Source organism: Venustampulla echinocandica (genome assembly GCF_003357145.1).
Source record: "Venustampulla echinocandica strain BP 5553 chromosome Unknown scaffold_1, whole genome shotgun sequence".
Classification (NCBI taxonomy): Eukaryota; Fungi; Ascomycota; class Leotiomycetes; order Helotiales; family Pleuroascaceae; genus Venustampulla; species Venustampulla echinocandica.
The window spans coordinates 4183333-4199006 of record NW_022474206.1 but is presented as its reverse complement, the minus strand read 5'-3'; the positions used below and the strand labels follow the sequence as shown (position 1 = coordinate 4199006).

Sequence of the window (15674 nt, the reverse complement as noted above, 5' to 3'; positions counted from 1 at the left end):
CCTTCGCCCAAACCTGCTGTTGCGCCTTTATCAAATTCTATACCTACACAAGCTCTCATATAGCATATAGTGCCATATACGACGATCAAGCCCTCCAGCATGTCGGCCTCAGACTACCCACCAGAGGTTGGGCACAAATTTTGCCGTATGGCAGACGGCACGAGTATGAAGGAGATAGCTCTTTCTTGTTTCTCGCCCGAATTTAAGGAGCGATACGGAAGGCCATTCCTTGAATGGGTCTGTTGGGATGTTAGAATTGGCCGACACATTCCTAATGATATTACGATCCCGAAATATCGGATCGGTTTCGCGCGCCTGGTTATCACAATCGATTTTGTGCAATTCTGTGGAGCTGTTGACAACGCTAATGCTCTAAGAACTGTGCCCGTTAGTCGCCAAGATAAGGAGGGAAGTTGGTGCCAACTTGTGCTCAAAAAATATGACGACGTCAAGGATGCCGATCGAGTTGAGCTAATCGGCAAGAGACTTGGCACTGCCAATGTTTTGAGCTCGGAACAAGAGGTACACGAGTGCTTGAAGTCGCTCTTTTGCGACATGGTACAGCAGGTAAGCGGTTCATATTTTGGAGATTGTTGAGCAGCCTTGTCAACATAATGGCTCGTGTAATGTCATGAAACCCTGGAACTGACTTAAATAGGTGCTATCCGAGGAGGCAGAGGATTACTGGAAGGATATGGCAAGGAGCTATCCAGATATGGATACTTCTAAATTTGTAAGTGCTTCCACGATGCTAAGCTCTCTAGGACATTACTGATGCATAGATAATCATAGAATCTGGATATGGCCAGCTTGGAGTTCCATATGTTAACAATGGACATTGAGCCTAAGAAGGGCAAAGAAGAGGAAGCGGGAGACGAAGAAGAAGACGAAGAAGACGATGAAGACGACGAAGACGAAGACAGTGTACCAGCTTGGTTTCGTGAAGTTCGGAAGGGGTCGAGGGACCAGGGGGGAGGAGGGGATATAGAGGATGAGGAGGGGTTTTACCGAGCATACTTCCGTAGAGAAGGCTCCGAGGAAGAAGAGGAGTGTGATGAGGCGGAGGATGGACGGCCCTGGGGGGAGGACGAGGATGAGGACGAGGGCGAACTGGAGGAGGATGGCGATGCAATGGATTTAGATTGATCGACCAGTCAGCACGACTGAGTGTGGGAGTACATATGAGCATCATACTGTTCGCGACACTGTCGTCGCCGAATTGAATGCTAAAAGAATTAAATACCGAGCTACAATTTGCTAGATGGCACTATAAGTGCTGATGCTTTGCTAAGAGTTTCCTCAGCCTCGCGCTCAATCCTTTTAACTAGCACATCACAGGTTGGGATATCATGAATGAGCCCGATGACTTGACCAGCAGTCCATACCTGCAACATATTAGCAGATAGCACGGATTCTTGGAAAGGAATACGTACCCCATAGTCAGGATCTCCATTGATGAAAACCTCCCTACCCCTTTTACCGCTCACATACGGCGCTACCTCCTCAAATTTACCTGTTTTGCTCTCCTTCTCAATTTTCACGGCCTCAGTGGCAACCTTGTTCTTATACAACCGGCTTGTGTTCTTCCATCTCCGTAGAACGAGTTCAGTATCGGATTCTTGAGCTTGCACAATCTCCCTCTTGATATTGATATGGATCGGTGCTTCAACTGTGCACATAAAGCGTGTTCCCATATTGATACCTTCTGCACCCAGGCTCAAAGCAGCCGCAAGTCCCTGGCCGTCTGCAAAGCCACCAGAAGCAATGAATGGCACACTGAGAGACTGTCGAGCTCTGCTGAGCAGAATGAAGTTCGTAATATCAGTCTCGCCGACATGGCCAGCACACTCGAACCCATCAATGCTTAGAAAATCTACGCCGAGATTGATAGCACTCTGTGCGTGCCGGATTGTGGTACACTTGTGTAGGATAATGGTGCCAACAGACTTTAACTGCTTGATCACTGGCCCGGGGCTGTTTCCTGCAGTCTCAACTATTCGGATGCCCTCATCCATAACCACCTGGGCGTATGCGCCGTAGTCCGGGGGGACCATGGCAGGAAGGAGGGTAATGTTCACGCCGAATGGGTACTTCGTCATGGTCTTGCATCTTCGGATTTCTGTCCGAAGGTCTTCGGGGGTAGGTTGAGTGAGAGCAGTGAGGATACCGAGTCCGCCTGCATTGCTAACAGCAGAGGCAAGTTCGGCGTACCCAACCCATTGCATTCCACCTTGAACTATGGGAACTGTGAATTGAGAAGGTCAGAAAAGCAACTAGAACAGCGGCGCTTGGGTGGTCTTGTTTACCTCTGATCCCCAAAGCTCTGGTGAGCTTCGTGTTGAAAGGCATATTGTATTGGCGAACTTCTATGTCTGGCTTGAACTTGAAAAAGAGCGACAAGTGAAAGTAAAATGGAAAGAAAGCAACGTTCTATTCTATCATGGTCTTTTGTCTCTTGAAACTGTCCTGTTCATAAACGGTGGTCGGCTGCCCTTCATTCAGCCCAGCGGAGGCGAATCCCCATGATTCTCCGTGCCTCGGCAGACATAGCTGGGCCGAGGATTGCAGATTCCACAGGTCCCCTGGAAGTCGATTACTCATCCACGTGGAGGGGACCACCAGGACCCTCGGTCTTTGGCTCGTGCTGTCAACTCGAGGATTTGCTATTATTACAATAATGAGAACAGGAATTCTTATCAGTATCGCCAGCTGCTCAACTCCAAGGGGCGGGCGCGAGGGCGGATGCAGAGAGGAATACCGCATCGATCGGTACCTATACTTCGTACGGGCTGGCCAGGCCTGCGAAAAATGAAATATCAGTGATCAGTCAACACGTTACAGAGACATACCAATTAATATGGTAGCTCGCAGCTGCAGCCATTTCAAGAACAAAGCCGGGAATCATCAAGTCTTCTTTCACACGGGAAACTAACCTCTTTGGAAATCAGCACCAGCACCAACATCGACATGGACATACATCAACATCAATATCAACGCCGGCACCAACCCCCTAGCTGACCCGCCCGTTTGTCGCTGCGATTGTTATTTCCTACGTGGATCTCGACGATGGCGCTATCTACACTCAACACTTATTTTAGGACTTTCGAATCCCTCGACAACGGATCAACACGACCACCAAAACGGCGCCCTGGGCCGCCATGACCGGCTCAACTAGCTGCATAGCCGTATGCTGTGCTACCCAAATAACACTCGTAGGCTCAACTCAATTGCTGTCCCACCTGGACTGCGACGCCATGTTACTTGGGCAGCAATGCTCCACTGATGCGTTGGTCGCAACAAGGCTGTCTGAACAACAACAGCGAGGCTGCTGCTATAGCCTACTTGGCCTCCTCTCATGTCGCCACGCACCTCTATCGCCCCCTTTCTTTTGACGGCTGAGCAGGCTCCGAGTATTGAGTTTGTTGATGTATATGTCTCGAGCGGATGTCGAGGCCCTTTGGGCGGCGGCCGGCGGCTGACGGCCTCCAGCCGTGGCGCTGACCATCCCACTGGGCTCTTATGAAGACGTCGACATTATGGATATGGATAGCTACTTAGCCTGCTGTCATCTGACAACGTTCACCTCCGTATACCTGCTGAGACAGGAATATCCATCCCAACCCCGACTTGCAGCCAAGAGGCTTGCGCGTTTGCACGGTGCCTTGCGTTATCCCGACTCTCCCGAAATGGGCCTGCAAAAAGTGGCCAGACACTTGAGAGTCGCTCTATTTCTCTCTTTACCAGCCTGTCGGGTTCGTTGATACAGATTGCCAAAGCAATGGAGTGCTTCGGTGGTCACGATGGCAACTATGCCTGTTGAGGATGAAAAGACGCTGAGTCGCAGGGCAGATCACAACGGTACTCCTGAATCTGTACATCTCCTTGGGGCCCTTACCAGGGCCTCTCCGCATTATCAAAGTGCATGTTCGAATCAAAGGGCATGCTTCCCTGGGACCTACTTCTCCCCGTTCGTCGTGTAGATGTAGCCACCCGCCCCTCAGTTTATCTTTATCGGCATCCCTGACATCAGGAACTGGTACGGAGTACTACTCCGGACGAAGTAAACGAGCTGGAAGTTACAGGTAATAAGACACCTCTTTCACTGCACGATCTCAAGATCGGGTCTAACCTATCATGTCTCCCAAATGTGAGACTTGATCACCATCTAGCCTTCTACCATTGGACCCAGGACGAAGCAATTGATGTTCGTTTCCGTGCCATTGGCTTTGTAGTGCTGAAATCGTCGGGATATGCAGATTTATCTTTAATTCTTCAAGAAAAGCAAAGATGCACTATTGAGAGTGGACATTATTCCAACCCCAATTTCAATTACAATCAGAACTCTTTTTTATGTCAAAAAGCATTGGTATTTCCACGTCTTACCTTCATTTGCGTGCAGGTGGCTTTTTCCGCTTTTCCAAGGTTGCCAGCATATTTGAGGTATTATTGGGCTCTTCATATATATCATTCGCTTTCTTGCCCCAATGCCCCTCCTGCACACCCGCAAGCCCATATGCCCATCTGCCCAACCCAACCCCACCCCACCCCATCTCACGCTCTCTTTCCCCCCTCTATCCCATGTCCCATGATGACTGCTAACTGCAAAAGGCTGCAGGAGTTGTAGCGCTGGCTCCGCGTCTCCCCTGGCAAGTGTTGTCTCAAGCCCCATATTGCTTTTGTACTGTCGCCCAAGCCATTTGCTATCGTCCTACATGGGCTGTGATATGCCATCGATGGAGACAGCACACACGGCCTACATAATATTTTTTTCGGGTGATCGACGTTACTTCTTGCGATGCAATTCTCCTTCTGCTCCCATGCATTATGCCGAAACAATCTTGCGTCTGGCTGCCGTGTTGCATGGATGGAGACGCAAACGCAAGGCCAGATTTTATCCTCTTCTCTCCTGATATCAGACTGCCACCTCACTGCTTCAACCACCCCCTCCCCATCCCTTTCCCAGTTGTCCTGAAGGGAGAGAATCTCCCTATAACTCCATCAAGGAATCCTTTCCTGCAAAGCATAACGCCATATCCGACACCCCGCCCCACAACTGTCTCTCCACACACTTCCTAGATATACATAAATTTAATCAACGCACTTGTGCCTTTACAAGACTAGCAATTATGTCTTATTCGAGTTATAGCTCAGGAACTGCAACCTGGCAGGAGAGACTTGAAGGTGAGGCAGCGGTTTCCTAGGCCAACTACTCTATTAATACCAATTAGAAAAGTGCCGTGAGGCCCAGATTCATCCTCCAGTCTTCCAAATCGTGTCTGATAGACGTGGTAAGTCCTAGCCCCATGAAATTTACCTTTGAACGACCAATTGATTGACGTTGACATAGGGGGGCGGACAGCATGGTCCAGCACGGTCACCATCCAAGGACAAAATATCTCGGCACGGTTCTGGTACGATGGACAATATGTGAATAATGCTAAAGAGGATGCGGCGGAGGTTGCCCTGAAGCATTTGAATGGATCGACTCCTAGCTCCCCTTCACAAAGTCGAACAGCATGGTAGAAGAAAGACAGTACGCGTCCTCGCAACGGCGAAGACGGCAGCTTACACGACAGACTGGCCTGTAGGATACGACGGTTAGAAGGATCGCCATATGGTATGGTTCTGCATGGTTTGGCGCAATGCGAATGGCTTTAGGCGTCGGGTATTGCTACGGTCTTTACAGGACAGCCAGGGCGCTGGGAGTTTGTCAGGGCGCAATCTACGGATATTGGTCAAATTCTTGAATGCCGAATGGAAAGGTTCTAGAATTAAAATACTGTACCTCTTTTTGTCTTATGGGTGGCAAGCATTGAAGCTTGCTGTTTGCCTTATATAGTGTCTTACTATTTCTAGACTCCAATTCGTAGAAACCGTTGAGTGGGTCGAGTTGGAGAGCTCATGAATTGATTAAGCAAGATACATTTAATAGTCGGGTCTCAATATTATACTCCCGCGTATGAGGTGATTGTTTGAGTTGAGAAAACGCATGTTAATCGAGGCGACATGGGTACCTCTAGGTACCTTGTGGAACGTAGTTCTGTGTGTTGGTGCCTTACCATTATCAGGCATAATTTGGAGATCGTCGAATTTTATGCTAGCATCATCTGTCTGTCCGACCAGAAGCTGTCCATCATCATCATATCACCATGCCTCCTCGATTGAACTTTCGTGCTGCGGCCCGGTCTCTTGTTATATTAACGAGGCCTTCGATTGCCTCGCATCAGCCCCGAATTGCGCAAGTTGTGTCACGACGAGGTTTCGCGGAGGAGAAGAGCCAACAGCCAACGGGCCCGAAGCCAGATGTTCTGCCAAATGTGAGCGAGGAAGCGGCAGAAGTGAGCAGAGTAATTGGGAAGGAAGGACCGGATTTGGGGCAAGGAACTCCTGTGCAAGATGTATGTCTGCAGATTTGAATACATCTAGTCTCCCCTCATGACATCAGGCTCTCCGCCCAAAGCCATTTGCTAACGGGCAATTCATAGATCCTCAAGGGCGACCAGGAGGGCAAGGATAACGCGCCCCAAGTTATCAAGGAGGAGATTGAGGGATTAAATGCCGCGGACTCGATAACTTTCCAAAATCTCCTTGCCTTAGGACAGATCCAGAACATTGCCAACGGTGGCCATGGCGAAGACGCCGTAACTGTCGGACACAAATTTGAGGTGCCCGAGTTGCCATTGCCTTCAAATAGCAATCTCAGACATAGATATGATCCGGTGGTAACCCAGGTCACGAATCTGCTGATGCGGCATGGCAAGTTGAGCGTTGCACAAACGGTAGGCTCGTCAGTTTCTTCATTGGTTTCATTCTGCGTGGTTGAGATATGCAGATAAAACCCCGCACAGCTGTATGCTAACTCAATTGTCTAAATGTAGAACATGGCATTCATTTTAAACCATCTTCGAACCGCCCCACCCCCAAACTACAATCCTTCTCGTCCTCTCTTGCCGGGTTTCCCTCCCTCATCTCATCTACCTCTTAACCCTGTCGGATACCTTACGCTCGCTATCGACTCCATTGCCCCATTATTAAGAATTCGCGCCCAAAAAGGAGCAGCAGGTGGTGGAGCTGCATTGCAAATACCAGTTCCCCTGGGACAACGGCAACGGAGGCGGCAGGCCGTCCAATGGATTTTAGACGCAGTAAACAAGAAGAAATCAAGAGGAAGTGGGAAACACCAATTTGCCCAACGATTCGCGGACGAAATCATTGGGATTGTGGAGGGCAAGAGCAGCGTGTGGGACCGAAGGAACTTGGTACATAAGACAGGAACGACGGCAAGGTCAAATTTGAATTATTCAGCGAGGAAGATGAAGTGATGGAAGGGAGTTTAATTGTTGGTTTGGTGGCATTAGAATGTAACATATAGTGGCTAAGCACATGTATAAACACAACAAACGCATGGTATTATACCTTTACCGCATCCTAAACCAAGCTACGGAGCTTATTGGTAGATCATTGTTCCGATAGGGTTGATGTCATTCCCAAGCCATTCGGGAAGGGAATGATTGTTGCGCTGAACGAGTAACATACGAGTATATGATCGCTGTCGCACTACATGAATGCATACCTATGTAGCCAGCCCTCGAGGATTGGGAGCTCTTTCCGTATTACCTTTGGGTAAGGGCGCTGGGGGAGAGGCCAAGTTTTGATCGTTGTTGTCCAATTACTAGATACATATATGGCATTTACTCGTTCTCTATTTGCTAAAATTATGTATATCTCTATCTTCGGCGGGTATAATAAGCAGCAAGATTATAAAGGCTTATTCATACAACCCCCTAAGGCAATAAAAACTCTAGGAGGCAGAGACGGACGAGTTATTTTGGTGCTGTACGAAGAAGGTCTGGGGTAAGTACTGCATCCTGTAGGTAAGGTTAACCTCCGACTTTACTTAATAGAATAGCCTTTGACGTATCAGGTAAACAACATATTAGCAATCACAGAGACCTCGAAGGCAATCAAATCCCTGTCCAGCTGAATGATGATGTGCCAAGGACTTGGGTACCGAAACTTGCTTCGTTCTTGCAGTTCCAACTTATGGGCACTGGGCAAGAGTCTGGGGAAGCACTGAGATGTCTATGAGTGATTTTTGAGAGGATGGCGATTAGCAGTACGAGCATGTGGGCTTGCTTGCTTCCGTGGCTGCGCTGCGCCGCCTTTTGTTTTAGCCTCTTTCTCCAGATTTTTGATGTCTTGAAAGTTGATGCCAACATTGCCAAGCAGGGGCTGACAGGCTTGTTTTGACGGGTCAGTTGGATGCTTTCTCGGCCTTCCAGGAGGGGAGCGTTTGGGGATGCTGTATTGTTGATTGTTCTTCTGGGATCGGACAGCTCCACCTAGGCCATAACGGCACCGTGTGGCTGTTTCTCTACAAGCCCATGTCATGGCTTACAAGAACGGAGCAAGTCTCGTTTTTCTAGTTGGTTGGCTACGGTCGATAGATGGTGGTGGTGGTGAGGGGGAAAGGCCGAAGGGGATCATGAGCGTGGCTTCGCCGACTTGGCGATGTCGAACCAATGCGATGATCGTCATGCTGGGGCTGTACAATGTACGCTACACTGTACAGTCCCGCATTCTTTCAATTATCAGTTTCGACCTAGAGAAGGCAAACTATGCCGACTGTACACTAGTTAGGAAGTGGTATGTACTGTACCAAAGTGGGTATACTCCTCGTGAGCCTGGTACCTTGTAGGTCCAGTGCGAGTAAATGACTCGGTGGCCGCATTTGGTATGAAGTCTGGTGACAGATATGATATTCTGATTATCATATGCGTATCTGAGTATATGAAGATGAAGCATACTCTGCAAGAACTCTGAATTGGTGGGCGAAGAGATTCCATAACCCAGACGCCAGGGTTCCCGGTTCAGTTGAGATTCCACATTGCACAACAGCACGCATTCCAGATTCTAGACTCGATATCAGCTTACGAGCCCACAGTATAGTGACCCCCTCGGGTTGGACCGTCAAGGCCCCCGCCCGCAGCTCTAGTCTTCGGAGCTGCTGTAAAGTAAAGGTCGAGCGTCAGACGCAAGGTACCTTAGGTACTGTATGGCCACTTAACTAGCTGGTATTAGTATGAAGCCTCAAACGTTAACGGTGAACTAACCCATATCCCACTACACTATACCCCTCCGTTCTCCCCACGCCTCCCCTCTCCATCTTCTTTCCTTCTGGCATCGCATCGCGACACTGATCATAGGATCTTTGATATTGACCCGGCTTCTGCTCCCTCCCCGCGTCGCCATTATTGAACGGGTTCGCGTGTGCTGAGTACGAAGTGCTGTGTATGTAAGCGAGAGGTCTCAGCCTGGCCAGGCACTTATGGAGCTGCAGTACGTACTGTAGTATTGCGCTTCCTCCTCGTTATTCAGTCTCTCCAGTATCAACAAACGCCCGACATTCCAACGACGCCCGACCCATCGTCGCCGAGACTTGTCCCATACGATAGGGCACCTCCCCCGAACCGCTTTTGCTAAGAAATAAACCGTGTACCCGCCAGCCTTCCGACTGTCATTCGAAGTTCCACGCTACAGATATCGCACACGACGCCTGTCATGATCTGAGCCCTCCCAAAGCCTACCGACTCCAAGCACAATGCAGAATCTCGAACTTAATTGGCAATCAAGGAAGTTCATAAACGGATGACGATCTTCTCGCTGAGCTTCTGCACTCTACTTCTAACAATACGATACTAGGCTTGGCAGCATCATAGCTAAGACTCTACCGGAAGGTACAACATCGTTTGCCAAGAGGGCACACTGAGCGTACAACGCCTTTATTATTACCATGGCCCAGAATAGGTCTTTGGAGTCCATGTTGGACGACGAGAGGAGGGATGTTTTGGCACTACTGGAGGGGACGACTGGAGGGCACAATAGAGGATCCACAAGCTCTGCAGGATCAGGGCGCTCTTTGTCGCCCTTCACCCCACGATCGCCCGTTCGGAGCATGCTGGACATCGCAGAGGATCCAGCTCCCAGAAGCTCGTCCGTCGCCTCGGCAAATGGCGGAATTACAGGCAACGCACGAGTTGGACCCATCAGGAGCATGTTGGACATCGACGGCTCACCACATGGACCGGTTAAAACTACCATGAGCGCCCAGACATCTCCTACGCAGGCAAATGTTAGGGCATATAGTTCGAATACTACTCAAGCGCCGCATCGAAGCCTATCTGATGCGGCAGCTCGCCCAGTAGATTTTGGTCCGCGAGCCAACGTCCTGGAAACGGCAAGAACAAACCCAACGGCTGCCTACCAATTTGCTGGGTACTTGCCCAGTAATCCTGGTGGCCGTGTAATACCGAAGCGGAACACTCAAGCTGGAAAGAAGACGGCCATACCAACCGCTATGTCAGAGGTAGTGAGAGGGGCGGATCTGGGCCTGTTTGGTCCAAACGATCGTGGCCGCAACCATTCAATCGCCGGCACAGGCATCAGCGCAGCAAAATCCAAGTCACCGCATAATCGCCTTGGACTGCGATCCAATTCTCCACACGGCAACCTTCTTTCCCCGGACACGGTCAAGTATGTCTTGGACGACGGCCGACCGATAGATATGAATAGTGCATACCGAAGGCTATCAGATGCTAATTTGGCATTGTCGGGAGGGGGGCTATCAACATTAAGTGGGAAAGGCCGCAGGCGACCGAACAGTGGCGATGCTATGGAGAACGCCCGGCTGGAGAAGGATTACATTCCAGTGGAAGGGGACGACACCCTTGTTGATAGTAGCGATGACGACGAGCAAACTTCTGACGAGGGTAATCGGGGAAGGAAGAAGCAGGGAAGGGGCCGTAATGCTGAGAGCGGGGAGAGTCAACTCACGACCAAGCCTTTCGAACCAAGTCGAGTAAAAGGGGCTCGAACAGCTCTGACTTTGCTGGGCGCTGCTGAAGAAGAACGTATGTACAAAAATAGGTCACCCCTTAATGAACAGCAGAGGCTGATATGAAGCAGGTCAAGAAATTGCCGCCAAGCAAAATGCTGCTTACAAGGTCCGATCGCTGCTTGAGCCCGAGATCACCGTTACGGCACCATCCGGTAGCAGAGCGAAATCAGGCAAACCCGCAGTCCATCCCAATACAAGTTTTGATGAGGGAACACCAGGTTTCAATACACCAGTGGGGTCTGATACGGAGGCTGATTTCTCCGACATTAAACGCGCCCAAAAGCTTGCCATCCATATGACGACAATTACTTCGACCCCCATGACTGGTCGCTGCGTCCGGACAATTTACCGCGGTGATTTCGGAAAAATGCAGCAGGAAGCCCATGATAATCAACGCCGAGTTCGAAAGTATTTGGTAGCTACAGATCTCAGCGACGAGGCAGCTCATGCATTGGAATGGACCTTAGGGACAGTTCTTCGAGATGGGGACACGTTGCTCGCAATTTACTGTGTGGATGAAGAAACCGGAATTGGCGGCGGCAGTAATGAAGCAAGTGGAGATGACGCGCATACGAAAGAGCAAGTAGTGACCGGCGTCCATTCGACAAAGGCATCAGCGTCCACACCGGTGCTCACACCGGTACGCCCGAGTTTCAACCTAGAGACAGCTAGTGTAGGCGCAAGTCCAATGGGGCGAGGCAAGGACAAGGCGGAACAGGAGCGGTATAGAGCTGTGCAAGATATCACGGATCGCGTGTCAAAGTTGCTGAGGAAGACGAGGTTACAAGTGAAGGTTGTGATTGAGGTGATCCATTGCAAGAGCCCAAAACATATGATTACCGAGGTCATTGATTATATATCGCCTACTCTGGTAATTCTAGGAAGCAGGGGAAGAAGTGCGCTCAAAGGGTAAGCTCCCTTAGTCAACCTCCACTCGTAACATGGGTTTCATAAAGCTAACGTTGCAACAGTGTCATCCTTGGGTCCTTCTCCAATTATCTGGTTACCAAATCATCTGCCCCGGTAATGGTGGCCCGCAAACGCCTCCGCAAACACACCAAGTACAAACGCCCCGCCATCCGCCTTGCAAACAATCTCTCCAGTCCCGTCAAGAGCTTAGAGAAAGCGAGAGTTGATTAAATAATACCCCGTTTATTAGCGCATCTTCGTATAGCAACAATAACAACCCGGTCTGACCATTTATGGCATACACTACACCTGCCAATGTAGTTATTAATTTCTCTTGATGAACATTACGAAGCAGATGAATCAAGTCATCTCAAGAAACATACGATCTTCGATACGAATATATACATACATATATCTATATAGAAATCACACGACAGATCCCATTTCCGTGGGATAGGAATTACAGCGAGCATTACTTGACATAGTGAGCTGCTGACGGCGTTGAGGTTTGAGGCCAGATGCGAACTCGGCATGTTTTGGACGGTTGAGAAGTGAATGGGTAGTGGATCAGGTGCCCATTCTTAGTTATTAGTGCAAGTTAGGTAGCTGGCGTTGGGATCATGTCGATCAAATATACCACTCTTTTATTTTGCACAAATCATTAGGGCCAGTGTGAATAAAAATGGCACACGATCAATATAGAAGGAATCATAAAAGAGTAACTACCTCTATTGCGACGCTCACAATACTGTTTTCCACCACATTATCTACTTTTCTATGTAGAGAGATATGAGGAGGGTGCTGTTACAGAATCACGAAGAATCACCAGATGCACCATCAGCTTATTAAGTTTGTGATGTTTTTTTAATTGAGTTCCTAGTCTAATCCACAGCTATCAGCAGAACCTGCCAAGAATGTTTTGAAACTTAGCAGAATAAACCATTAAGCGATCATCAAAACCATTCATAATTAGTCCTTCGTCAGAAGCGAGATAAGAGACGTCGAAAAATTATGAGCCAGTTCGGCGGGGCGCCGAACCTCTGCGAATAGCTGATGAAGCCATGCAGGAGGCATGCACAAGGGTAGTCTATCGGTACAAACATGATCGAATAGCCTATCCATTCGAGGCAAAGAGGAAGAAATGCAGCAAGCCAGGCAAGCCGCAGCGCCAGAGTAATAGCAAAAGCAGCAGCTGATCCATGAATCAAAGATTCCGCAAAACCGACATTGTGCCACCAGGAACTGAAAGAGCGCAAAACTTTTCCGGGCCCGTTGCCACAGCCGATTGATAATACGTGAAAGATGTATGAAGAGGTCATTAATGGGTATCGGTAGTGTTAAGGAAGTCGAAGAGAGGGGGCAATTAAGCCTTCTCTTCAGACTTGTCGTTCTCCTTGTTGGCATCCACTGTCTCACCAGCATCGCCAGCCTCAGAACCCTTACTGTTCTTGACATATTCATCATAGACGTTGAGGGCTTCGTCAACCTTTGCCCGGAGAGCAGATTCATCTTCGATGCTATGAGGGAGTTAGTAACTTGTCATGTGATAAATGGATCTTGGGGAAACTTACAGGTTAACCAACTCGGGGTTCTCCATCTCCAACAGCATACCGGTAATCTTTCCTGCAAGCTCTGGTTGCATAACTTGGATCTTTGGGAAAAGGGCCTCTCCGAGAAGCTGCTTTTGCTGGGCGGGGCTGACAGTTGCGAGCTGCGATTGTAATACACCAGCGCCTGCGACTCCCTCCGGTCCAGCTTGCGGCATGCCCGGGATCTGAGGGGGCATACCACGGCCAGCTTGTGGGGGGAAACCACCTGGGTACTGGGCAGGACGACCACCTTGAGCACCTCGTCCAGCCATGTTACCTTGCCTAGCACCTTGGGGGAAGCCTGGCATTCCTTGTTGACCAACGCCTTGAAGACCGGCCATATTTGCAGGCATGCCTGGCAAGCCTGGCATGGGACCACGTGCACCGGGTCCTCCACGTCCACCAGCAAGAGCAGCAGCCTGTTGAGCTTGTTGCATGGCAGCTAAGAACTGTGGGCTACCCTGTTGACCATATGGCGCTCCAGCAGGGAATTGGCCCGGCATTCCATACATGTTGGGTGGAAGCTGTTGAGCGTTGGGGCCTCCACGACCACCTTGTGGAGGGAAGCCACCAGCAAACTGACCTGGACGACCGCCTTGGGCTCCAGGAGCAGGCATTCCAGTGGCCTGGGGTGGGAATGGCATGCCTCGTCCAGCTTGTGGGATGAATCCAGGTTGTTGGCCCGGAGGATAGAACATTGGTGCTTGCATGTATTGTTGTGGCATACCTGCAGCGGCAGCGGCCTGTTGCATCCGGATCTGGTTGCGTGCCTGGATGCTGGCCTCCAGCTGGCCCTTGCGAACATCCTTCCGCTGGGCGAGGGCAACGTACAGCGGCTTGCCGTTCACCATGTTTTGATTCATCTCAGCAATAGCCTTGGTGGCCTCATCAGGGTTACTGAAGCAAACAAATCCAAAGCCCTTGCTCTTGCCCAACGCACGCTTTTCTGACTTGGGAGCCTCCTTCTCAGATTCTCCCTTCTCAGCTTCGGGCTCGGCTTCGCCCTCCTTTTTGTTCTCTTTGCTCTTTTCAGCTTCCTTCTTCTCGGCCTCGGCAGTCTCAGCAGCAGAGTCGCGCATGACCTTGGCTGACGTGATGTTTCCAAATGGAGTGAAAAGCTCGCGCAGTTTATCGTCGTCAACTTCATCATCAAGGTTCTTAACGTAAAGGTTGACGCCCTGGTACTTTGATGCCTTCTCAATGCGAGCTGCCTCGTAGGATCTCCGAAGCTCCTCCTCCCGCTCATGCTTCTTTTGTGCGCGGCCAACATAGAGGTCTTGACCCTTGAAATCCTTTCCGTTCAGCTCATCAACTGCCTTGGCAGCATGCTCGTGGTTGACGAAATTGATGAAGCCAAATCCACGGCTCTTGCCGGCCTCCTGATCACGAGCAAGAGAGGCGGATGTGACCTCGCCATACTTCTCGAATAGCTCGCGGAATTCCTCGTCAGTAACCTCGGTGGGGATGTTCTTGACGTAAATGTTGGTGAAGTTGGCCTTCATCTCCTCGAACTTGCTCTGGCGATCCTTCTTGGGAATGTGGTGGCCGACGAACACCTTCTTCTCGTTCAGAAGCATGCCATTGACATGTTTGATGGCCTGGCTGGCAGCCTCATCGGTCTCATAGTGGACAAATCCGTAGCCCTTGGAGGCTCCAGTCTCGTCCTGAGCAACTTTGCAGCTCAGAATGTTACCAAATGCTGCAAATGTATCATGAAGGGCCTTGTTATCAATGGCAGTATCCAAGTTCTTGATGAAAACGTTGCCCTGACCGGTCTTGCGAAGAGCGGGATCGCGCTGCGACCACATAATACGGCATGGGCGGCCCTTGATGAGAGTGTAGTTGAGCTCCTCCAAAGCCTTCTCGCCATCGGCAGTGGTGTTGTAGTTGACATAGGCATATCCAAGGGATCGGCGAGTGACGGCATCACGGCAGACCCGGATGGAGGCGACCGAACCGATCTGGGAGAAAAGCTCGAAGAGCATAGCCTCAGTGACCGAGGGATCGAGCTCGCCAACATAGAGGGAGGCGGAAGCTTGGGGGTGGGGGGTAGCAGAGCTTGGGGTAGGTCCAGCGGTATCAGGATCCTCGGAGGCCACGTTGGCGACACTGGTGTCGATGGGAGCGGCACCGTTGGCGTCGCTGGTGTTCAAGGACGCGTTGTTGAGGTCAGCGGCCAGCTGATCGACAGCTGGGGTTGGAGTAGTGGAAGACATCTTGAATATGATCAATGCTGCAATCTTGTTAGCTTTTCGTGTGCACGCGACGCCGGAAGTAAG

At 50.2% G+C, this 15674-nt stretch overlaps 6 protein-coding genes across 6 annotated transcripts; 4 read left to right on the top strand and 2 right to left on the bottom strand.

Annotated features, from left to right (window-relative positions):
* Nucleotides 1-99: 99 nt before the first annotated feature.
* BP5553_03916 (uncharacterized protein) lies at nucleotides 100-1146 on the top strand (the record flags this gene model as incomplete). The annotated part of the gene is made up of 3 exons (XM_032012539.1): nucleotides 100-567; nucleotides 659-733; nucleotides 793-1146. The coding sequence occupies 3 exons, from the start codon at nucleotides 100-102 to the stop codon at nucleotides 1144-1146; spliced, it is 897 nt and encodes a 298-aa protein (XP_031872232.1).
* Nucleotides 1147-1247: 101 nt separating this feature from the next.
* BP5553_03915 (2-nitropropane dioxygenase-like protein) lies at nucleotides 1248-2349 on the bottom strand (the record flags this gene model as incomplete). Its single annotated transcript, XM_032012538.1, has 3 exons — nucleotides 1248-1385; nucleotides 1434-2245; nucleotides 2307-2349. The coding sequence occupies 3 exons, from the start codon at nucleotides 2347-2349 to the stop codon at nucleotides 1248-1250; spliced, it is 993 nt and encodes a 330-aa protein (XP_031872231.1).
* A 2777-nt stretch (nucleotides 2350-5126) lies between these two features.
* BP5553_03914 (Uncharacterized protein) lies at nucleotides 5127-5523 on the top strand (the record flags this gene model as incomplete). Its single annotated transcript, XM_032012537.1, has 3 exons — nucleotides 5127-5181; nucleotides 5229-5288; nucleotides 5348-5523. The coding sequence occupies 3 exons, from the start codon at nucleotides 5127-5129 to the stop codon at nucleotides 5521-5523; spliced, it is 291 nt and encodes a 96-aa protein (XP_031872230.1).
* Nucleotides 5524-6149: 626 nt separating this feature from the next.
* BP5553_03913 (Ribosomal protein S7) lies at nucleotides 6150-7322 on the top strand (the record flags this gene model as incomplete). The annotated part of the gene is made up of 3 exons (XM_032012536.1): nucleotides 6150-6398; nucleotides 6486-6779; nucleotides 6879-7322. The coding sequence occupies 3 exons, from the start codon at nucleotides 6150-6152 to the stop codon at nucleotides 7320-7322; spliced, it is 987 nt and encodes a 328-aa protein (XP_031872229.1).
* Nucleotides 7323-9793: 2471 nt separating this feature from the next.
* Nucleotides 9794-12037, top strand: BP5553_03912 (Adenine nucleotide alpha hydrolases-like protein; the record flags this gene model as incomplete). Its single annotated transcript, XM_032012535.1, has 3 exons — nucleotides 9794-10910; nucleotides 10966-11806; nucleotides 11869-12037. The coding sequence occupies 3 exons, from the start codon at nucleotides 9794-9796 to the stop codon at nucleotides 12035-12037; spliced, it is 2127 nt and encodes a 708-aa protein (XP_031872228.1).
* A 1132-nt stretch (nucleotides 12038-13169) lies between these two features.
* On the bottom strand, nucleotides 13170-15611 carry BP5553_03911 (Polyadenylate-binding protein; the record flags this gene model as incomplete). The annotated part of the gene is made up of 2 exons (XM_032012534.1): nucleotides 13170-13323; nucleotides 13378-15611. 2 exons carry the CDS (start codon nucleotides 15609-15611, stop codon nucleotides 13170-13172), a joined length of 2388 nt encoding a protein of 795 aa, XP_031872227.1.
* Nucleotides 15612-15674: the final 63 nt, after the last annotated feature.